The sequence below is a fragment of the Crocuta crocuta genome, unplaced genomic scaffold (assembly GCF_008692635.1).
Source record: "Crocuta crocuta isolate KB4526 unplaced genomic scaffold, BGI_CrCroc_1.0 scaffold374, whole genome shotgun sequence".
NCBI classification, from domain to species: Eukaryota; Metazoa; Chordata; class Mammalia; order Carnivora; family Hyaenidae; genus Crocuta; species Crocuta crocuta.
In genome coordinates, this window is record NW_027532613.1 from 4,093,854 (window position 1) to 4,118,634 (window position 24,781).

Consider the following 24,781-nt stretch of genomic DNA (forward strand, 5'->3'; position numbering starts at 1 on the left):
TTTTTTTTTTTTTTTTTTTTTTTAATTAGAGCATGTGAGCAGGGTAGAGGGGAAGAAGGAGAGAGAATGACTCTTAAGCAGGCTCCTCGCTCAGCTCAGAGCCTGACATGGGGCTCGGTCTCATGACCCTGGGTTCGTGACCTGAGCCAAAATCAAGAATAAGATCCTCAAACGACTGAGCCATCCAGGCATCCCGGCAAGAATTCATTTTTATGGCTACCTAATACTCCCTTGTGTATATGTGTATATGTATACATATATATACATATACATACATATACATATACATACACATATACATATACATACATATACATATATATACACATACATATACACATATACACAAGGGAGTATTAGTATACATATATATGTATATATACGCAACACATGTTCTTTCTCCAGTCACCTGTCATTGGACACCTGGGCTGCTTGCATATCCTGGCTATTGTAAATCATGCTGCAGTAAACTTACGGGTACATATATCTTTTTGATTTAGTGTTTTTGTTTTCTTTGGGTAAATACCCAGTAGTGGAATTACTGGATCATATGGTATTTCTATTTTTAATTTTTTGAGGAACCTTCATACTATTTTCCATAGTGACTGCACCTTTTGACATTCCTACCAGCAGTGCACAAGGATCCCTTTTTGTCCACATCCTTGCCAACACTTGGTGTTAGTGTTTTTTAAAAAAGAATTTTTTTTTTAGCCATTCTTACTGGTGTGAGGTGATACAGCATTGTGGTTTTGATAAGGCATTTCTCCGATGACAGATGTTGAGCATCTTTTCATGTATCTGTTGGCCATCTGGGTGTCATCTTTGGAAGATATCTACTCAGGTCCTCTGCCCCTTTTTATTTATTTATTTTTTTTTATATTTTATTTATTTNCTTTGCTGCCGAGTTGTATGAGTTGTTTATATATTTGGGATATTAACTCCTTATCAGTTATATCATTTACAGACTCTTTTCCCATTCCATAGGTTGCCCTTTTGTTGATGATTTCCTGTGCTGTGCAAAAGCTTTTTATTTTACTGTAGTCCTAATAGTTTATTTCTGCTTTTGTTTACCTTGCCTCAGGAGACCTATTTAGAAAAATGTTACTACAGCTGATTTCAGAGAAATTACTGCCTGTGCTGTCTTGTAGGATTTTCAGTTTCAGGTCTCAGATTTAGATCTTTTACCCCTTGTGAGTTTATTTTTGTGCGTGATGTGAGAGAGTGGCCCTGCTTCCTTTTTTGCATGTATGCATCCAGTTTTCTCGGCACCATTTGTTGAAGAGACTGTCTTTTCCCGATTGTGTATTCCTGGCTCCTTTGTCGAAGATTGTGTAAGTGTGGGTTTATTTCTGGGCTTTCTATTATGTTCCATTGATCTGTATGTCCGTTTTTGTGCCAGCACCAGACTGTTTTGATTACTGGAGCTTTGTAGTAGAACTTGAAGTGCGGAGAATTGTGATACCTTCATTTTTTTTTTTTTTAATTTCTTGAGATTGCTTTGACTATTTGAGGTCTTTTGTGATTTCCTACAAAATTAAGGATTAGTTACTCTAAATCTGTGAAAAACAGTACTGGCATTTTGTTAGGGATTGCACTGGATCTGTACATTGCTTTGGGTGGTATGGACACTTTAACAGTATGAATTTTTCCAATCCATGAGCACAGTAGATCATTCCATTTGTTTGTATCCTCTTCAGTTTCTTTGCTCACTGTTGTATAGTTTAAAGTACAAGTCTTTCTCTCCTTGACTAAGTTTATTCCTGGGTATTTTACTTTTTTTGATGCAGTTGTAAATGCTGCTGTTGTCTTAATTTCTCTTTCTGCTACTTTGTTGTTAGTGTATAGAAATGCTGTAGATTTCTGGGTATTAATTTTGTATCCTGCCACTTTACTGAACTTGGGAGAGTTCAGTAGTTTCTTGGGAGAGTTGTTAGGATTTTCTATGTACAGCATCATGTCATTTGCAAATAGTGAAAGTTTGACCTCTTCCTTACCAATTTGGATGCCTTTTATTCCTTTTTCTTGTTTGATTACTGTGGCAGTACTGTGTTGAATTAAAGTGATGAGAGTAGACATCCTTGTCTTGTTTCTGATCTTAGAGGAAAAGCTCTCAGTTTTTCACCATTGAGTATGATGTTAGCTGTGGGGTTTTCTTTCTTTCTTTCTTTCTTTTCTTTTCTTTTCTTTTCTTTTCTTTTCTTTTCTTTTCTTTTCTTTTCTTTTCTTTTCTTTCTTTCCCTCCCTCCCTCCCTCTGTCTCTCTTTCTTTGAAATTTTAAGGCCAGTTTATTAAGCTGAATGATGAAAGCTATCAGAAGAATATTCTCCTTAAATTATTTTTTTTCTTAGAAAAATCAACACCTCTGCACAGCCACAGAGGGTGTGGCAGTCAGGGCTCTCTGCAGTGAGGGGTAGTCCGCTAGTCCGTCAGGTAGGTCTCTGGGTGAACAAGATTGTAGTGCAGGTCATCCTCCTCATCCTCAGGATGAGTCCAGGTCATCCTCCAGGTCTTCCATTTCCTGANCTTTTCTTTTCTTTTCTTTTCTTTTCTTTTCTTTTCTTTCTTTCCCTCCCTCCCTCCCTCTGTCTCTCTTTCTTTGAAATTTTAAGGCCAGTTTATTAAGCTGAATGATGAAAGCTATCAGAAGAATATTCTCCTTAAATTATTTTTTTTCTTAGAAAAATCAACACCTCTGCACAGCCACAGAGGGTGTGGCAGTCAGGGCTCTCTGCAGTGAGGGGTAGTCCGCTAGTCCGTCAGGTAGGTCTCTGGGTGAACAAGATTGTAGTGCAGGTCATCCTCCTCATCCTCAGGATGAGTCCAGGTCATCCTCCAGGTCTTCCATTTCCTGATACAGAGTTTCATCCACCTCTACCTTGCTTCTAGCATCTTCTGAAAACTGGATGTGTCAAGATTATGATCTGTTTCAGTGTTTCAAATAGCTGTTTCCCACATAATGTATTCTTTCCTGCTCATTCTCCTTCTTCTTGCATTCATTTCTTTTAATTTCTAAGAGTTCTGTGTCAAACTTGGCCTTCCAACTTAAATTTTCTCATTCGTAATAGGAGTGCCATGAAATAATTGCTTTTCAGCTTTCTCTGCTTTTTCGGTTTTGTTTCTTCTCTTCTAGGTTTTTTTTTTTTTTTTTTTTTTTTTTTTTTTTTGTGTTGTGTGTGGGTTTTTTTTTTTTTTTTNTTATTTTGAGAGAGGGAGCATGCGTGAGGTGGGCAGGGGCTGAGGGGGAAGGGAGAGGATATATCCCAAGCAGGCACTGCATGGCCAGTACTGAGCCCAGTGTGGGGCTTGAGCCCATGAACCCTGAGATCATGACCTGAGCCGAAATCAGGAGTCGTACATTTAACCAAATGAGCCATGCTGGCGTCCCTCTTGCAGTTTTTATTTGATCTATTTCATTTAACTTTTCTCACACAGCTGTCACTAAAGATCATCACCGTACCAAGGTTTCCTTCTACCTGGAATACTAATTGTTTTAAAATGTCTGAGCCATCATTATCTTGCAGATTTTTCCCATGAGATGATTTCGTAGAGGGGCTTCATCTGGGTATTTTTCACTGTATATAAACTTGAGGGGTAGTCTGGACAGTTACTTCATTTTCTCCAGCCTCAGATGTAAGAGTAATTGTGAAACTGGGTGGATTTTCTGATAATACTGGTTAATGACACTCTCAAGTCCCTCTTGAGTCACTCCCTTCCTGTCCTCACAGCACAGCTGTACTGCTGGTGAGCGAGAACATGAACAGGACTGGGGCTTGAGGGAGTAGCTGAGAGACCCTTGCCTGTGAAAGGAGTCAGGGTGGGCGGACTCTAGAGCCTCCAGCTCGTGCTGCGCGCTGTTCCTCCATACTCTGTCATCGTGGCCTCGCTGCCGCCCCTGGACCTCCCGGCCACCAGGTGGCATGCTGCAGCGGGGCCCCAGTGCCCTGGGAGAGCTGGCAGCAGCCGGGTAGGTGCAGGTGCAGAGTCTGGCTGGGAGGCCCTGGGCCCAAAGTCAGGCCGGGCCCGGTAAGCAACAGTTGGGGGTTTTCATCATGATTGGATGTTGAATTTTATCAAGTGTTTTTTCAGCAACTATAGAGATGATCATGTGATTTTTTTTTTTTTTTCCATTTTGGTGATATGGTATATCACATTGACTGATGTGTGAATATTGAACCATCTTTGCATTCCTGGAATAATCCTCTACCTGATGTGGCTTCCAGTGTTACTTACTATTTGTCACATAGAAACAGCCCAAATGAAGGTCCAAAGAGCAGAGACAGTTGTAGTTTTGAATACTGTGTTCATGTCTTCTCCACAGGAATGGTGGGTGTAGCGTATAATACTTCATATCTAAGTAGCCATCAGACAGAAAAGAGATGAGTGTAGAGCATTTTCCCAGAACCTTGGTGAGACTAAGGAAATGGCTAGTTGCCTAATACCAGTTCTTTCTCCATTGCCCCATTCTGAATTTTGGCTAAAGGTGACTGTCAAGAGGTTATGGTGTTATGTCAGATGACTGGCCAGGGTGTATACACCAGTCTTGTAGTGCTGTGAGTACAGTTAGTGCCTCAGTGAACTTCCAGATCATTATATGGATCTTGGAGGTTGCCACCAAATAGTCAGAACTGGGAATATATATATTCATTGACAAGGGTCTATTAGACGTGCCTGCTGGAAATAAAGTGTCATTCAGCAAACCTTAAGTTAACTGAGACCTGGAGAGGTTACCTGACGTTTTGCTTTAATGTTTTCTTTGCTAAGATGGATGCCTTCCACTTGTCACTTGTGCTGGAACATCCTATAGGCCATCAGAGGTTCTGCCTCCCTCACCCCCCACTCCTGCTTTGCGTGGACCCATCTGATGTCTTTTGGACTGAATTGTTTGGGGAGTGAAGGGAAAAAAGAGCTTTGTATTATTTTTGATAATTCCTTTCCCTTTTAGAAGATTAATACTGCCCGAAGTGAGGGAGGTGAGACTGGGTGCTTGGATTTAAGAGTCAGGGCATGGGGCATCTGGATGGCTTAGTCGGTTGAGCGTCCGACTTCAGCTCAAGTCATGATCTCATGGTTCATGGGTTCAAGCCCCGCATCGGGCTCTGTGCTGACAACTCAAAGCTTGGAGCCTGCTTTAGATTCTGTCTCCCTCTCTCACTGCCCCTCCTCCACTCATGCTGTGTTTCTCTCTGTCTCAGTAATAATAAACATTAAAAAAATTTAAGAGTCAGGGCATAGTCATTCCTTCATCCACAAAAGAGTATTTACTGAGCGCTTTCTGTGGTACCATCCTAAAAACTGGAGATTCAGCAGTTAGATGAAGGTCTATCTTCAAGAGACTGATGTTCTAGTGGAGTATGACACCCAGCACATACCTCCTGTGTCCATCTTTCTTATTTGGAAAAGAGATAAATGTATACTCAGCACTACTGACTGAACATAAGTGTCCCTCACCCTATTTCCTATTCAAGTGTATCAAAGAACTGTCACATTTTTTTAATACTTATTTTTGAGAGAGAAACAGGTAAAGCATGAGTGGAGGAGGGGCAGAGAGAGACAGACACACAGAATCTGAAACCGGCTCCAGGCTCTGAATGGTCAGCAGAGAGCCCGATGCAGGGCTTGAACTCATGAACTATATGATCATGACCTGAGCCAAAGTCAGGATGCTTAACCAACTGAGACACCCAGGTGCCCCAGAACTGTCACATTTTTTATGTGTACCAGCTTTTTGAGCAGTTCTTAAACTGCTTGATATGGGACTATAGGTTGAGAATGGCTAAGAAGAAGCCTTGAAGGGACTCAGGTCTCTTCAGAACTGGAGATGGCTGTAAATGGCCAACTCTGCTGCAGAAAATTGGTCACTGAAATATGAACAGAGCGCAGGAGAGCGAGAGATGGAGACCAAGAGAGGATGCCAGCTTTAAAAAGAAGGAACTTGAAATGTATTTAGACTACAGGTTCACGGGGATATTAATGTTGGGATAGATGGATAGGCAGATAAAAGAGAAAACCCTCATGTTTTCTAAGATGTTTTGTTTTTTACATGAAAAATTGGCCCAGCATTTCATTTGTGCCCGTTGAACTGGGAGGCAGTCTTCCATTGACGTCAGCAAGGGCAGATTGAAATCTCCACAGCAGAACGTGCCCTGGCCTTGATAAATAGGGCTGGTAATTGAATTAGAAAACATTCTGAGCTGTCAGCTAATTATGCTTTTCAGGCAATTGCTTTGTCCACGTCTCTTTCATCCTTGAATTGCTTGAGTGATTTTCTCACTGGGAGAGGGGAAGTCGGCTTCCATGACTGAAGCACGTATTTTGCATCTGTCTCTCTAAATTATGCTTCCTGTGCTTCCTTAGGGCAATACTTTGGCATTTCACATCATTACAGACATTGTTGCAGGAGTTTTGATAGACATTAGTTTTGTTCTCATTTGTTTTTTAGTCTAATCTTTGTTTCCAGGTCCATGAGTATGCACACACATGTTATTCGAGCGCTCAACTGCTCTTTTCTTTCACAAAGGCAAATAACCAATTTGACTTCCCTTTTTCTGGCAACACTAAAACAGTTCAAAATGACCCAGTCATGCTTAGCATATTAAAACTGTTGATGGTAAAGAAATTAATTTAGAATAGCAGATACACTGTTAGAAGTGAAGAATTCAAGCCAACTTGTCTTTGGGTTTAAAAAAAACAATCATCATACACATAGGTGTGTACATTGACTGTTTCTTCATCTTCTAGAAGATAGTAATGGCTGTAGATATGAAAGGTAGCAATGCTCTTAAAGACTACAAACAGAATCTGCAGGAGAAAAGATTCATCTAATAAGGTTTTCTTCCTCCTAATACCAAACTGATGATAGATTCTTAGCTTCTGCTTCTATAGAGTCATCACCTTTTATATAGTTTTGTGTTCAGGCTTAACTAGAAAGGCCTTTGTGCTTCCTGAACACGAAGATAGAATTGGCAACATGGTTATTGCAAACGACACAGACAGCTGGACTTTGAATTCCCTATTGAGAGTAGGAACCTTTTGTTCACCATTGTTTTTCTAACCCATTATTTGACATGGTGCTCAGTCACTGGTGGCTGAACTGAATTGAAGTCAGGTCTTATTTGTATAAAATCCCTGCCTCACTCTCTTCCTTCTCCCTCGTCCCCTCCCTGCCTTCCATTCATTCATCCATCCATCCAACACATTTTCTTCAGCACTTTCTACATGCCCGACACTGTCCTTTTGGCAAAATAAAACAGACTTGGTCCCAGAAATCTTTGGTGGATGGTATGGGAGATAGACCATAAACAAGTTAGCCAACAAATAGATGTATGATTACAAACTGTGAGGAGTGTAACAGAGAAACACAAGGTACACTGAAAGAGATTAACTGATAGAAGTGGAAACCTAAGGTTTCCTAGGATGGTTTCAAGACCTTTCTAGCAGGGAGCCAAGTTGGTGGAGCAGCATGGAAGTTCTCTGCTTTTCTTGTCCCTGAAATGCAGCTAGATCAGCATCAAACCATTTTGCACACCTAGAAAATTGATCTGAGGATTAACGACAGTCTGCACAACTTGAGCCATAGAACTCAGCAGGTACGTGACACGAAGAGGTGAGAGATGAGAGACAGAAGGTGAGAGGGTGGAGAGAGAATCGGTGAAGGGTAGGGAGTGGTATTTGTGGACAGAGGACAGCGAAAGGGGAAGGGGGAGAGTACAGGAAAATCACTTCCCTGAAAGCAGCTGGAAAGAGAGAGAAAGGATGGAAGCACCATAATTACCTGAATAAGAAAGGGAGAAAGGAGGAAGCAGAGAGTTTCAATATCATTAGGACTCTATAAATAGGGCAGAGCAGCATTGGAAATTCCGCAGCCCAATACCTGGCGGTGCTCTGGTGAGAAGGGCAAATCCCAGGAGCAGGCAGTGAGGTCTGAGGGGTCTGTGAGCCACATGGGGAAAAGTTGTTCCCCTGCAAGGAGGGCATTTGGGACGGCCTCCCCGCAGGCAGATGTCCCAGCAGACCCTGGAGAACAGGATTGGAACAAAATGCCAGGGTGTGGTGAAACCTGATGCAGGTTGTGTATTGTAATATACCATAATCCCTGAAATGCTGCTGCTACATGATTGCACAAACATATTCTGGGACAAGCCAGCATTCAGCCACAACCTCTGACCCTCTATAGCAGTGTGATTGCAGGGACATTCCCGGGGGCAGCCTGGCATCTGGCCATTGCTTGGTGAGGCTCTTCCCCAGAGGATTGGAGAGGGTCCAAGCCGCAGGGCCCTCAGATATGAGGCGTTTGGAAACACAGCCCTGTCTGAGATAAAATTCATGAGGGAGGGGCCTCCTGGCTGGCTGACAGTTTGGATGGGGACACTGTGGAAGATAGGAGTGGATAGAAGCTGGAGACAAATGAAGCTTGATTGCTTGTCAGGTAGAGTACAGAGTTCTGATGCTAGAGACTGGGAATCTGGGTGATGCCATTTTCACCTCTCCCACGCATGTGCACACACAGGCACGTGCACACACAGGCACATGCCACACTGATCCACCCCAGTAAGCTAAGTAGCACCACCTAGTAGAGAATGGAGCCACTATACCAAGCCCCGCTCAGCTGCACCAACCAAGCCCTAGAGGACCACTTACAAGTCCCTCTGCCTGCTTACTGTATGGACTATAAAGTGCTTCATAGTTTGACTTCTGGGGGAAACTGGATGTAATTTCATTCTCTTCACTAGTCCATCTGTTTTTTAAGAGTGTGTGTGTGTGTGTGTGTGTGTGTGTGTGTGTGTGTGTTTTCTCAGATCCAGAGAGAAGAACATTTATCTTTCCATTTTATAGTTTTTTAATTTTTGCTATTTTTTTATTTTTTTGGAAATTTATTTTTTTATTCTTTTACCTTTTCCAATTCATTTTGTTCTACTGTATACATATTCTTAATTTTTAAATGTTGTTAAATTTTTTTTCTTTTCTTTCCCTTTTTTCTCTATTCAGTCAACCTTCTTCCAACACCAGACCAAAATATACCTAGGATCTAGTTTCCTTTATTTGATTTTTTGGTGGTGTTTTTAATCTTTTTAATTATAATTTTTTATTTTATTTTTCTTTCCCCAAAATGACAAAATGAAGGCATTCACCCCAAAAGAAAGAACAGGAAGAAATGGCAGCCAGGGACTTAACACATATATAAGCAAGATGTCTGAACTAGAATTTAGAATCATGATAATAAGCATACTTGCTGGGGTTGAAAAAACTATAGAATCCTTTTCTACAGAGATAAGAGATCAGGTCTAGTCAGGACGAAATTAAAAATGCTATCACTGAGATGCAATCTTGAATTGATATGACAGCAGCAAGAATGGATGAAGCAGAGCAGTGAATCAGTGATATAGAAGACAAAATTATGAAGACTAATGAAGCAGAAAAAGGGTAACTAAGGTAAATGAGCACGATATAAGAATTAGAGAACTTAGTGACTCACTAAAAGGGAATAACATCCAAATCCTAGGAATCCCAGAAGATGGAGACAAAAAGTGGTAGTATGTTTATGCAAGCAAATCACAGCAGAAAATTTTCCTAACCTGAAGAAAGACACAGATACCAAAATCCAAGAAGCACGGAGAACTGCCATTAGATGCAACAAAAACCAATAATCAACAAGGCGAATCATAGTCAAATTCACAAAATACACAAACAATTATGAAAGCAAGGGGGAAAAAGGTCCTTAACTTATAAGGGAAGACAGATCAGGTTCGCAGCAGACCTATCCACAGAAACTTGACAGGCCAGAAAGGAGTGGCAGGATATAGTCAACATGCCAAAATGTAAAAATATGCAGCCAAGAATTCTTTATCCAGCAAGGCTGTCATTCAGAATAGAAGGAGAGAGAGTTTCCCAGACAAAAACTACAGGAATTTGTGACCACTAAACCAGCCCTGCAAGAAATTTTAAGGGGACTCTCTGAGAGAACAGATGAGACAAAACAAAACAAAACAAAACAAAAAAGAACAAAAGCAACAAGGACTAGAAAGGACCAGAGAACACCACCAGAAACTCCAGTTCTACAGGTAACACAATGGCAGTAAATTCAGATCTTTCTGTACTCGTTCTAAATGTCAACCATCAAAAGGCTCCAATCAAAAGATACAGGGTAACAGAATGGATAAGAAAACAAGATCCAACCGTATCCTGTTTAGAAGAGACCCATTTTAGACTTAAGGTTGAAAGTAGGGGGATGGAGAACCATCTATCATGCTAATGGTTGCCAAAAGAAAGCCAGAGTAGCCATAGTGATAACAGACTAGACTTTAAAATAAAGACTAAAAAAGGTAAAGAAGAACATTATATCATAATTAATATGACTGTCCACCAAGAAGATCTAACAGTTATAAACATTTATGCCCCCAATGTGGAAGACCCAAATACATAAATCAATCACAAACAGACTCAATGATCATACAATAATAGTAGGGGACTTCAACACCCCACTTAGAGCAATGGACAGATCATCTAAAAAGAAAATCAACAAGAAACCATGGCTTTGAATGACACACTGGACCAGATGGACTTAACAGTTATATTCAGAACATTTCATCCTAAAGCAGCAGTATACATATTTTTCTGGAGTGCACATGGAACATTCTCCAGAACAGATCACATACTGGGTAACAAATCAGCCCTTGACAAGTTCAAAAAGATTGGGATCATACCGTGCATGTTTTCAGACCATGGTGTTAGGAAACTCAAAATAAACTACAAGAAAACATTTGGAAATGCAACAGATACTTGGAGATTAAAGAACATCCTACTGAAGAATGAATGGGTTAACCAAGAAATTAAAGAGGAAATTGAAAAGTACACAGAAGGCAATGAAAATAACATGACAGCCTGAAACCTCTGGGATGTGGCAAAGGAGATCATAAGAGGGAAGTATATAGCTGTACAGGTCTTCCTTAAGAAGGAAGAAAGGTCTCAGATATACAACCTAAGTTTACACCTTAAAGAGCTGGAAAAAGAACATCACATAAAACCCCAAACCAGCAGAAGACAGGAAATAATAAAGATGAGAGTGGAAATCAATGCTTCGGAGGAAAAAAACAAAAACAAAAAAAAAACACATCTGTGAAACCAGAAGCTAGTTCTTTGAAAGAATTAACAAAATTGATAAACCCCTAGCCAGTTTGATCAAAAAGAAAAAGGACCCAAATAAATAAGAAAATGAAAGAAGAGAGATCACAACCAACACTGCAGAAATACAAACAATAATGAGAGAATATTATGAGCAATTAAATGCCAATAAATTGGGCAATCTGGAAGAAATGGACAAATGTTTAGAAACATATAAACTATCAAAACTGAAATAGGAAGAAATTGAGAATTTGAACAGACCCATAACCAGTAAAGAAATTGAATTAGTCATAAAAATTCTCCCATAAACCAGAGTCCAGGGCCAGATGGTTTTACAGGGGAATTCTACCAAACATTTAAAGAAGAGTTAACGCCTATTCTTTTGAAGCTGTTCCAAAAAAATAGAAATGGAAAGACTTCCAGACTCAAGTCTATGAGACCAACATTCCCTTGATTCCAAAACCAAAGACCCCACTCAAAAGGATAACTGTAGACCAGTTTTCCTGATGAACACGGATGCAGAAATTCTCAACAAGATACTCGCCAACTAGATCCAATAATACAGTAAAAGAATTATTCACCATGATCAAGTGGGATTTATACCTGGAATGCATGGCTGGTTCAATATCCACAAATCGATCAACATGATACTTCATGCTAATAATAGAAAGGACAAGAACCACATGATCCTCTCAAAAGATACAGAGAAAGCATTTGAGAAAATACAGCATCCTTTGTTGATAAAAACCCTCAAGAAAGGGATAGAAGGAACATACCTCAAGTTCATAAAAGCCATATTTGAAAGACCTGCTGCTAGTATCATCCTCAGTGGAGAAAAATGGAGAGCTTCCTCCTAAACTTAGGAACATAACATAGTACTGGAAATCCTAGCCTCAGCAATCAGACAATGCAGAGAAATAAAAGGCATCCAAATCAGCAAGGAGGAAGTCAAACTTTCACTCTTCACAGACATGATATTCTATATGGAAAACCCAAAAGATTCCACCAAAAAACTGCTAGAACTGATCCATGAATTCAGCAAAGTCGTAGGATATAAAATCGATGCACAGAAATCGGTTGCATGGCTACACACCAGACATGAAGCAGCAGAAAAAGAAATCAAGGAATTGATTCCATTTATAATTGTACCAAAACCCGTAAAATATCTAGGAATAAACCTAAGCAAAGAGATGAAAAACGTATACACTGAAAACTATAGAAAGCTTATGAAAGAAATTGAAGAAGGCAAAAAAAAAAGGGGGGGCATTCCATGCTCATGGATTGAAAGAAAAATATTGTTAAAATGTTGATCCTACCCAAAGTAATCCATATATTCAGTACAATCCCTATCAAAATAACACCAGCATTCTTCACAGAGCTAGAACAAACAAGCGTAAAATTTGTGTGGAACCAGAAAAGACCTCAAATAGGCAAAGCAATCCTGAAAAAGAAAACCAAAGCTTAAGGCATCACAATTCTGGACTTTGTAGTCAAGATGTACTACAAAGCTGTAATAATCAAGATAGTATGGTATTGGCACAAAATCAGACACTTAGATCAATGGACCAGAATAGAGAGCCCTGGAATGGACCTGTAAACATATGGCCAAGTAATCTTTGACAAAGCAGGAAAAAATACCCAGTTGGAATAAAGTCTCTTCAGCAAATCGTGTTGGGAAAACTGGACAGTGACATGAAGAAGAATGGATCTGGACCACTTTCTTACACCATACACAAAAATAAAATGGATGGAAGACCTAAACGTAAGACAGGAAGCCATCAAAATCATAGAGGAGAAAGCAGGCACAAACCTCTTTGTCCTTGGCCACAGCAACTTCTTACTCAACATGTCTCCAGAGGCAAGAGAAATAAAAGCAAAAATGAACTATTGGGACTTCATCAAGATGATAAACATATGCACAGAGAAGGAACCAATCAGCAAAACCAAAAGGCAATCAAAGGAATGGGAGAAGATATTTGTAAATGCTGTATCAGATAAAGGGCTAGTATCCAAAATCTATAAAGAACTTATCAAACTCAACACCCAAAAAACAAGTAATCCAGTGAAGAAATGGGCAAAAGGCACGAATAGACACTTTTCCAAAGAAGACATCCAGATGGCAAACAGACACATGAAAAAAAGTTCAACATCACTCATCACAGAAATACATATCAAAAGCACAGTGAGATACCACCTCACACCAGTCAGAATGGCTAAAATTAACTCAGGCAATGACAGATGCTGGTGAGGATGCAGAGAATGAAGAGCCTTTTGCTTTGCTGGTAGGAATGCAAACTGGTGTGGCCACTCTACAAAAACAGTATGGAGATTCCTCAAAAAATTAAAAATAGAACTACCCTATGACCTGGTAATTGCACTACTAGGTGTTTGCCCAAAAGATACAGATGAGCTGTGTCAAAGGGGCCCATGCACCCCAGTGTTTATAGTAGAGCTGTCGACAATAGCTAAAGTATGGAAAGAACCCAAATGTCCATCAACAGATTGAATGGATAAAGATGTGTATATGTATACAATGGAGTATTACTCATCAAACAGAATGAAATTTTCCTGTTTGCAACAACGTGGATGGAACTAGAGCATGTTATGCTAAGTGAAATTAGAGAGATACACATATCATATGACCTTACTCCTGTGGAATTTAAGATATAAAACAGATGAACAGAAAGGAAGGGAGGCAAAAATAATATAAAAATAATATAAAAACACTTGTTGGGATGAACACTGGATGTTATACATAGGATATGAATGACTGGATTCTACCCCTGAAATCATTATTGCACGATATGCTAACCTGGATGTAAATTTTAAAAAACAATAAATGTGTATTTAAAAAAAGCCGTCTTGAAGGTTGCCTTTAAGATGAAGAATAAAAACTGAGTTGGACTTAGTCATGAGAACAGGGTGGGAGAGTGCTCCAGGGAAAGGAGGGAAGGCATGTGAAGGCCACAGGGTAGGGAGGGTCGGAGAGGTAGCTGCCATGGTGGGTGTGTAGTGGGCGAGGAGGGAAATGTGCAAGGTGAGATGAGGCAGGTGAGGGCTAGATCTTCTAGAGCTTTGTAGACCATGAGAAAGAGTTTGGATTTTATTCCAGCCATTTTCTGGCTGGTGCTGAGTGGGCAGAGCATTTAACCTGAGAGGGTTGTAGATTTGGTTATGAATGGGGAAGTTGCCTTTCTGTTTAGTATATCTTGGAAATGTTGGATGAGTAAAATGAGGTAAGATAAGTAAACGTGTCTTCCACACCCATGCAACCCTCCGTGTTTATCCTTCTCACTGTGTATATTATCATTTTGAACTTTGGTTATCACCTTTTGTTATGCTGTGCCGTGGTTATGTATCATTTAGATGGTTTCTTCCAACTAGATCATTAGCTCTTTGAGAACTGAAACTTTGGTGTGCTCAGGGCCAGCACACAAAGCCCTACACAGAGTAAGCACATAGGGGATTTTTCGTTGTTGTTTAAGGATTTGACATTTATTTAAAAAATTGTCTACTGGTTTTTTAAAAACTATTACATGTAATATGTTTCCCCTGCTTTTGTATATGTTTGAAATTTTCTGTTGTAACAAACGGAAAACAACGTAGAGTGTTAAAAAAGCAGTGTGGCTTAGAGTATAAAGTAAAATCCTTTTCATAGGGATTGCATAGTCTTTGTTTTAGTATTGTTAAAATTGCCTATCCAAGTGGCTCTGCAGATTTCACGGTGGCATTATCTGTTTCCTAAATCCTCACCAGTGTTTGATTGTTGGATTCTGCTAGATTTTGATTTCTGTAAACCTGATTATTGAGAAATTGTGCCTAGATTGACATTTCCCTCATTACAGGTAAAGTTGAATATTACTTTCTATGTTTAGTTAGCTATTTGTGTTTCTTTTTAAAAAATTGTTAACATTTATTTATTTTTTTATTTTTTATTTTTTTAAATGTTTTCTTTATTTCTAGGAGAGAGAGAGAGAGACAGCGTGAGCAGGGGAGGGTCAGAGAGAGAGGGAGTCACAGACTGAAACAGGCTCCAGGCTCTGAGCTGACAGTCAGCACAGAGCCCTACGCGGGGCTCGAACCCGCGAACCGCGAGATCATGACCTAAGCGAAAGTCGGACGCTTAACCGACTAAGCCACCCAGGCGCCCCTGTTAACATTTATTTTTGAGAGACAGAGTGCAAGTCGGGGAGGGGCAGAGAGAGAGGGAGACACAGAATCTGAAGCAGGTTCCAGGCTCTGAGCTGTCAGCACAGAGCCTGATGCGGGGCTCAAACCCACAAATGATGAGATCTTGACCTTAGGTGAAGTCAGATGCTCAGCTGACTGAGCCACCCCTAGCCATTTACATTTCTTTTCTCTGTTCATATTCTTTGTCATTTTTCCTTACTGAGTCATTTGTCCTTGACTGCAGGAGTGCTTCATATACTCTAGCTACTAATCCTCTCTGATGTCTTACAAATATTTTGTCCCAATCTCCTTTATCTTTATACCTTTCTTCAGTGTCTTTTGTATTCAACAGTAATATATAGTGGCCCTTCTTCCATTTCAGGGCAGTCAGTGTTTTTGGTGATGTCCCACATATGTCCCAAGATCTCTTTTAGAATTTCTGGGCATGATTTATCAGCATACCAAGAAAAATACTCCCATCACCATGGACTGTCTTGACCCAGTAGACACTTAATTTTTTACATTCTTTAGCTTATTTTTTAAATAACATAAGAATAAAAGGATAGGTGAACAACCTCTTCATTTAAAATCTTAATTTAAATGTAGCGACCCTGACTCTTTGTTCCAGATTCTCCTGTTTGGAATAGATGTATCTAAATATAAACATACCCAAAATGGATGTCTCTCAAAGCAGGAGCCATGCATGAACGTGGAATATATCCATCTTGAAACTACTGGTCCCAGACTTTAAATCTATCTCCAGTAGGTTCTAGCTAATTGCTCCTGGTTCTTCTCTCTCTTGCATCATCAAAATGCAATACTAGACTTTTTTTTAAACCCTTTAATGGCTCATAATTTTCTCGAAGAGATTATAGCTATTTTCTTTGCTTCGCAACTCAGACATTTTCATTTTTGGATTTATTAGACGTCAGATGATCCATTGAATTTGTATGTTTCTTTCTCATATATACCTTTTCTGTCACCTTTGTATACTAACCTGTCTTCAGCATTTGTCCATTTATGAACTGTATCAAATCAAACTTGGCCCACAGGAACAAAAGGTGAAAAAATCTGGTGATGTGCCTTTTAGCATAACAAAATGGTCTGGCAGGTTCTCGTTGGAAAATACTGAATGATGAAGTCCTTCCTGTGGAATGACTAACCGAATGAGAATCCCTTGTTTTCTTTTTGTTCTGAGAGATCTATTGCTTGCTTATCAGTTCTTGAGTTTGAGAAGATTCATCCTTCGATACTGTGTAGTATGTTGTCATCTGAAGACTCAGTCTCAAGTTTTACTTAGGGTCAGTGTCGCTGTCCTCCATAGCGTCTCAGGTGCTGCTGTTCTTTGTCTCTTTACATCCATCTTCGGATTTGTCTAATGATTGTGACACATCTCCCTCTGTCCGTTGTCTTCTCAGTGCCCTTATGGACAGAAAAATTTTTAAATTCTGAATTCTCATCTGTGCTCAATGAAAGCTAAAAGCAGACTACCAAGATAGTGTCTCAAGTCTTTATACCTCATTGAAAGATGATGTAATAATTTGGGCAATGAGATTAGAAAATTGCAGGATGATGCAATGGTGATTATTTTTGCATCACCCTTTTTGGTGATTTTAATCATTTTCCTTTGTCTTATTAGTGTTTTTTTAAAATTATTATTTGCAAATAACCTGAGGTGGAGGAGAAAAAATCCCCCACCAAAATCCTATAATATAGCTTAAATTTATAAAAGGTTGCAGTGGACCCGTATGTAATTACAAGACAGAATGAGTTTTATTCTATTTTTAAAAATAAGCATAATTTCTCTTTGTTCTTAGGAAAAATCTAAAACAAAACCATGAAATAACGGCCTTCCCATATAGTAAGGAATTGTTGAGAAAAGAGTGAAAAAGTCAAACTGGGCCCAGCAGCCCCTGTGTTCTCCTGGAGCTGCCTGAAGGACTGAGCTGGCCGGAAATACATACCTACTGTGCTCACGAAACTCTTACTGCCGAGTCCGATGGAACGGAAGTGACACCTAATTAGTCTTAGCCTGTCTTTACTACCCTCAGGCCGCAGGAGTTTGCTCTGGCTTACAGCCTTCTGTTCTGACCTCCCCCCTCTCTGTGCAGCATGGGCAGAAGGAATAAACTGGCTGCTTTCTGACGGAGCTTGGTGCGCCCCCCCCGCCCCCGTCTTTCTGTTAACCGGTCCGCTTTATCTTGGGTGTCTCTCTTCTAAGCCTCTTTTCTCTCAAAGCCCTCGAACTGTTAGCTGCTGAATGCAGCACGTCCCTGTTGAGCACCGAGCACTGCCAGCGTCCCATTCGGGACGAATCTACGAGGTGTGTATGCCAAGCACGATATCATTGTGTGCAGGCACTGCGGGAGTCTGCCAAACCCGAGGGCAGGCTGCCCGTACAAATGCCACGTTGACATGACATTTACAAGTTTAGAGTCTGGAAGAGGACTGGCAGCGGAGCACTCCTCAGCTGCCTCGTTTTGGGTGGCGGTAACCGCGCCAGCTTTGGGTTTTTAGACTCTGAAAGCATCGTCAAGAAGTAAGACTTCATATAGAATTCGAAACCGTCACTGCCATATTTTCTAGGAAGTGATGAATTTGGTCAGCCTGTTTCTGGAATGTGGATAAACCCTCGTGCAGGGTGAAAGTGCAGAACCTGGAATCAAATCTGGGTTTGAGCGAGGGTGCCGTCACTTACCGCACGATCCTGAGCAAATCCGTCTGCATGAACCTCAGCTGCCCACCTATAAAGTAGGGATACTAACACTTTGCTCATGGGGAACTGGGGTGAATTAAATATTTCCAAACGTGTAAGCACTTTTTCAGTGCTTCTCCGATTGTGAGTGCTCAGTAATGTGAGCACATTTTCACATTCTTCAGAAGCTCATGAGAAATTCAAGTTTTGAGCTGTTTCTATGTTTTAGTAACAAGCGGGTATATTCCAGCCTTCCAGGGACATGAGCCTGTGGGGACACTCTCTCTGTGACTCAGGCGTTGCCGGCACACTGCACTGGATGCCTAGGAGGGAGTCTTCTTTCTCTAGGGAAACTTAGAGCTGGAATCAGGATCATTTGAGCATTTGGCAGAATGCAGAAACCATTTGGTGGTAAGAATTTATTCCAGTAATAGACCTTTGACCTGGAGTTTTTCTGTGGCATAGTCTCTGCAAAGGGAAGGCCTTGGGCTATTCTGAAGGGTGTTCTGCAGCTTATTAGGGACATGGTCTTTTCGGTGTTGACAACAAAGTACTTGGTCTTGATGATGTCTCTTCATGATCTAGTAGATAAAGGACAGGGGTTTTTGTTTTTTTGTTTTTTCTACATATACAGAATACGATGCTTACCACTGTTCATCATTTCAACACTGTTAGTAAGTTCTCTCCAATGATAAAATTCTCTTTTCTTTCTCATTTTTCAGATCTTCAAAGTTGCTGCGGGCATTCTACATCCCTTTCCTGTCAGATCAGTACACAGAGTATGCAAACTACACCATCCTCAAACCCCGGAAAGCAAAGCAAATCAGGAAGAAGAGTGGAGGTTAGCAACATGCCTGTGGCCCCAAAGGACGACCATCCTGTTAACTAGCGACTTCACTGACAGGACGCCCTCCAGATCATCGTTTGTAATGTTTGTAATAAAGGCTGTCTGACACAGGAGTCTGGAATCCGGGTGCTTTGGGCTGGTCCGAGTCATTCCCATTCACGTCTTGTCCGTGTCTCTCTCCTGCATGTGAACTTTTGGCAGCTAGGCAGAGAAAGGCCCTAAAGTCTGGTAGGTTTGTTGCTCTACATCTTACTTACTTTTCCTCTGTTCGATATTTACTAGACCGCAGAAGAGCAGAGCCACCTCACAGGAAGAATTGAGAACCCCTGAATTGGATGGCTGCGTTAGGCTGTGTCTCCATACTCTGGCCTGGCATCTGAGAACTTGCAAGCCCGTCTTGGGCCACATGGGCTTCTCCACCAAAGCTGTCTGGCAGCTGCTAGCAGACGTTATTCAAATCCTAGTGCTCAAAACGAGCACAGCCTAATTGCCAACCTACACGTCCTTTTCACCTCGTGCAGGACTCAGCTTCCCTAAAGCACTTCACAGGACGAGGACCCTGTCCTGGAGATATCTCAGGAAAACGGCAACCGTTTGAGGAACTGTGACCTAATTTCGTTATGTAGGATGCCTCTTACTCTCAGTTTATTTCCTATACAACAAACTGTGACTGTGTTCAGTTTTAGCATGCTGTTCCTTGATTTCAAGACTTTTCTGTATCAAAGTATCAAGAGATTAGACCATAACTGTACAGGACATATTTGGGGAAAATTAATTTGGTCACTTGGTTGGTAGGTCTGGATGATCTCACATTTTTAAGTAATGTACTTTGAGGCCATTTCTGAGGAAATTAAGAATTTTTTTTTAAACCCTAGTGGAAAAGGCCAGTGTATATTTATAGCACCTATTTTTGAGTCTATCTATTGCAAAGCACATTCTGCATGGGGGCACTTCTACTCAAATAGGCAATGATAAAGGACCTAATTAAAGTGTAGTGAGTATATACTGTTACTTTACATACAGTATTTCACAGCTGACAAAGCACTTTCACATGATCTCATTTGGTCCTCACAGTCACAGTGTGAGGCAGACTAGACAAGTGGTTTTGTCCCCATTTTACAGATGATGAAACAGGCTTTGGGGGTGGGGCGGGGGGAAGGTCAAGTGGCTTGCCCAAGGCCACAGTCCATCACAGAGCTGGGATTAGAACCCGGGGTCCTCAACTTCTTACCTAGTGCCCTTCCATACTTTCTCTCTTGACTCTGAAGACATTACTTGAAAGAATGATGATGTTGGCTAGAGACCTGACTGATCGTGTACCTTTCTATTTTAAGGAAGAATTTTATCTGTATTTCTTTGAGTTCCTCAGAGCCTCCATTCTGCCTGTGGGTTAGACCATCACAGTAGCGCGCTGTGACGCGGCCCGGCCTGTGTCAGGGAACTTGTGCTCTTGTTTGGAAGTCCTGCTCCCTTGCGGCCACACAGGATGTCTTATCAGTTCCATTTCTACACAGTCAATCTGGGGTCCTGGTATAGGTGCCTTATTTCCCTAAGGTAATCGTGTCTAGTAATCTGCAGAGACAAGCAAGTGGTTTTTCAGAGTTTTCATCCTTCATTTTCCAAAGAGAAGGGCTTTTCAACAGGAACTGACCCCAAGAGAGGAGAAAGGAAGTCCCAGGGGAAGAAATGGCTAGTCAACATAGAAAAGTCTCTTCCTTGTCGGAGTCCCTCTCCTGGGCTTTCCAGACTGAGGGTGAAGCACTGGAGAGGAAACAGGTCTAGACACTACAGAACAGTAACCGGAGAGCGGAGATAAAGTGGGGTCCCGCTTGCTGCTTTAAAGATTTCTGGTATTTAATTCTCCATACTTGTTCACTGCTTTCCAAGGCAAATGTTGGCACGTGTGGTCTGACTACGGGGTAGGGGTTTTCAGTGAGCCCTCCGGCCACACCTGCGGTAACTGCACTGTCTTCCCTGATGGCTAAAGCCCTCTGCTTTTTACAGGAAAATGAGAGTCCCATGATGGAGGTCCCTGGTGAGTAGCTTTTTTCCTAATCAGAGTGATACAGTGCTAGTCTCATGTATCACCTTACATGTTAAAAACCCCAAAACTTTCTAAGAACTTCCTGTAATAGAGCACATAAAAGATCACGATTGATCAAAGGATTCCTTGGGGATATCAGGTCCTATCCCTTTTGAAACCTGGTTTTGGTTTCCTCTGTTCTAAGTACATCTTTAGTGAGAGCACAATAAATTGTGGGACACTGTGCCAAATGCTGTGGGTAAGGGATGTATAAATGAATGTTTTTCATTGTGAAAATGAGTATTTTTCATGTGATGTTATATAAACACATTTTTGAGAAATTTCCATCTCAGCAGTATAGGGAGGCCAGCTGTGCCTGGGAAAAGGTTTCAAAACACCCGGTCAGACAAGCAGTTCTCCTCTGGAGCATCCGAGTTGAGCATGAGCTAACTGCTCTGCTCACTCTATGGATGAAGTACCTGAGGGATGAAGTATCCCTTTGCACAGATAGTTGAGTATTGAGGAATGAAAGACTGCAGATTATTTGTAATAAACTTTGATGATGGAGCTGAATGAGAGAGTAGGTGTGCTTGTATTTGACAGTTTCAGGGCTTTCTGATTTCTGAAGTTTATTTTTGGTAATCTGTACATGGGGCTCAAACTCACAGCCCTGAGACCAAGAGTCATATGCTCTTCCCGCTGAGCCAGCCAGACGCTCCCCTGATCTATCTTAAGCAGCCTTATCTGAATCCTAGATCTTATGACACTGAGTCCCATTACTGACCCAGACAGTGTGCTAGGCATCTATTATCAAAGTGTACCTGGCACCTGGTGGCTGTCATCTGATAAGACTGAAGACCAGACATTTTAATCTCTTGGGATAATCAGAAAATGGGAGCCCATACTCTTTATTACTGAATTCAACTTTAGAAACAGATTAGTTTAAATCAGGGTGGTTCTTGATCTCAACCATTTANTTGGGTCATTTTTTTCTAGTTTGGAGTTCTGGGAAAGAACCTTAAAAACTCACGTGGTTTTGTAGCATTACGTCTGGAGCAACTGCTTGGGCAACACACCAGTGGCAATCCTTTGTTGTGCTTTGCATTTCATGGGATTTGAGATAAGAATTCACTGTGATTATGCTGTCTTCTAGCCAGTGTCAGGCAGCTCTGCTTTAATTTGGTTATTTTTTCCGAAGAGGAAAAAGAGACTCAATTTTAGTCTTTGCCTCCACAGCCTATTACAGCTCATGTGTTAATTCATTCTTATGTTACTACATTAAATGCCTTGAGTAAATGGATAGATGGACATGTGCTCAGCTTTATTCTTTTGCAACAGAAAGAAGAGATTTCAGAGGCTCTCTGGTGTTTTGGTAAATCTAAATGAATGTTGCCTTTAATTCTTCCAGTATATATATAACCATGTAATTCATGCTGCAGATGAAATCAGGAAGCAGTGCAGTGTTGAAGCAAGAGTATTGTCCAGTTCATTTGTCTTCCTGATCCTTGCACTTTATTCCACCTGTCACTATTTATATCTCATACGTGTGTTTTCTGTGAAAGAAAAAGTTAAATAAATCTTGGCAATTTGATTTTCCTCTTCTTAGGGTGATATTTTCTCTTTTGCTTCTAGCTTTTAAATCTTTGGTGGAGATTGAAACTCAACTCCTTGCATCTCCCCTACTCTTTAAAAAAATTTTTTTAACATTTATTTTTGAGAGACCAAGACAGAGCGTGAGCAGGGGAGGGGCGGAGAGAGAGGGTGACCCAAAACCCAAAGCAGGTTCCAGGCTCTGAGCTGTGAGCACAGAGCCCATTGTGGGTCTCAAGCTCACAAACTGTGAGATCGTGACCTGAGCCAGTCAGACACTTCACTGACTGAGCCACCCAAGTGCCTCGGCATCTCCCCTACCCTTACCCTGCCTTCCTATAGGCCAAAGAGCCCAGAATGTTTCTTCCAAAAACTCTAGGAAGAGGCCTTTGTGAAAGCCACTGAGGGTTAGTTTATTGTACTCGCGGAAAAAGCAAGCATAGTGGGAATTACTTCAGTGTGTTAGTGTTGTGCCTAAGAAGTGATCGATCTCCGGATCCATCTTCTATTTTTTGGATTAAAAATCTCTGGACTGTGACAGTCTTAGCATTCATAGAAGTGTGGATCTGGTAATTATTTAATTTTTATCTATTTTGAGAGAGAGAGAGACAGTGTGAGCAAGGGAGGGGCAGAGAGAGAGGGAGTCACAGAACTAAGAGCAGGCTCCAGGCTCCACACTGTCAGCACAGACTCGAACTCATGAACTGTGAGATCATGACCTGAGCCAAAGTCTGATGCTTAACCAACTGAGCCAGCCAGGTGCCCCTCCCTTTTTATGTTTTCATATTATTTATTTACATTTTTTTCATGTTTATTTTGAAAGTGCGTATGTGAGTGGTGAGGGGCAGAGAGAATCCCAAGCAGGCTCTGTGCTGTCAGTGGGGCTTGATCTCATGAACTGTGAGATCATGACCTGAGCCCAAACCAAGGGTTGGACACTTAACCAACTAAGCCACCCAGGTACTTTGGATCTAGTAGCATTTAACGTTTAGGTAATTTCCACCTTTGTTGGAGGTTGTTAGGAGGAGTAAAACTTTTTGTGAATGAATTCCTAACATCATTTCTGTACTGTGTACCTAGAGCCAATAACTTCTAGTAGTTTTCTGGTTTTATACAATAGGTTATCCGTTTTCTTTCTATAGGACCCAAAATGCCCACAAAATTTAGTTTGTTTGATTTCTTTCAAGTCCTTTTAGAGAACGGTGCTCTATTAATACAGTTCTAGAAGGGAGAAGTCCATAGCCTTAATTAATTTCTTCTGTCTGTCTGTCTAGAATGTCTTCCTGCTCTCTGTTAATCTTTTAAGGCCAGCTTGAGTCTCCCTCTCTGCTGTGAGGCTGTTCTAGCTTAAGGATTACTTCCTTTCCTAACCCCTCATGGGTACCCAGTGCCTTTACTAACAGCATGTTATCTTTGTAAACCTTTTTCTCAAGAACATTGTTGGCACATTGAGTGGCAAAGACCGTATCACACTCCCAAGTATTCTCAGGGCTCAACACGGTTCCCCGAACATTTTGGTAATGTCCATGTTCATCGACTAGAGGGAAGAGTCAAAAGAAACCTGCAACTAATACACAGCTTTTGCTTTCAATTTGGCTGATTTTTAGGCCATTTGAGAATAGAGCAAGTTAGTAAGCCCTCTGTTACTCAAAGGGCAGTTTGGGAGATGTAAATGAGGCTCAGTATTGTGCATATTTAGGGAATTCTCCTGAAGTACACACACAAAGGCAGATTCCTCAGAGTACTTTCTGAAAAGAGATTTGGTACCTTTATTGAATGTGTCTATTTGATTTTGGAAGGTCAGGCTTGACTCAGGAGATCTGAATGAATTTAGGGCAGAAAGCTTCCCCGCCAGGTGTGGAGAAGTGCTCCATTCCTATCAGCCCTGCGAGGAAAAGGAAGTCTAACTGCAGGATGGCTTTGTAGTGATGCATTCAAATTCAATAGTATCAGGACACCTGGGTGGCTCTGTAGGTTAATCATCTGACTCTTGATTTTGGCTCAGGTCATGATCTCCCAGTTTAGTGGGTTTGAGCCCAGCATCAAGCTCTTGGAATTGAGTGGAGCCTGCTTGGGATTCCCCCTCTGCCTCCCTCTCTCTCTCTCTCTCTCTCTCTCTCTTTGCCCCTCCTTTACTCATGCTCTGTCTCTCTCAATATAAACTTGAAAAAGTTTTTTTTTAATGTCTTATTTATTTTTGAGAGAGAGAGCGAGCAGGGGAGGGTCAGAGAGAGAGGGAGACACAGAATCTGAAACAGGCTCCAGGCTCTGAGCTGGCTGTTTGCACAGAGCCCAACACGGGGCTCGAACCCATGAACCACGAGATCATGACCTGAGC

General features: G+C 41.1%; 1 protein-coding gene and 1 pseudogene across 2 annotated transcripts in view; one reads left to right on the forward strand and one right to left on the reverse strand.

Annotated features, from left to right (window-relative positions):
• The window catches only part of ALG9 (ALG9 alpha-1,2-mannosyltransferase), a 94,454-nt gene extending 75,511 nt beyond the window's left edge, over positions 1–18,943 (forward strand). For both annotated transcript variants that reach the window (XM_077780507.1, XM_077780508.1), the window contains exon 15: positions 18,706–18,943. In XM_077780507.1, coding sequence (XP_077636633.1) covers positions 18,706–18,829 — 124 coding nt within the window. In that variant the 3' untranslated portion in view covers positions 18,830–18,943. The remainder of the gene's footprint in view (positions 1–18,705) is intronic.
• LOC144245147 (RWD domain-containing protein 1-like) lies at positions 2,419–3,919 on the reverse strand (annotated as a pseudogene).
• Positions 18,944–24,781: the final 5,838 nt, after the last annotated feature.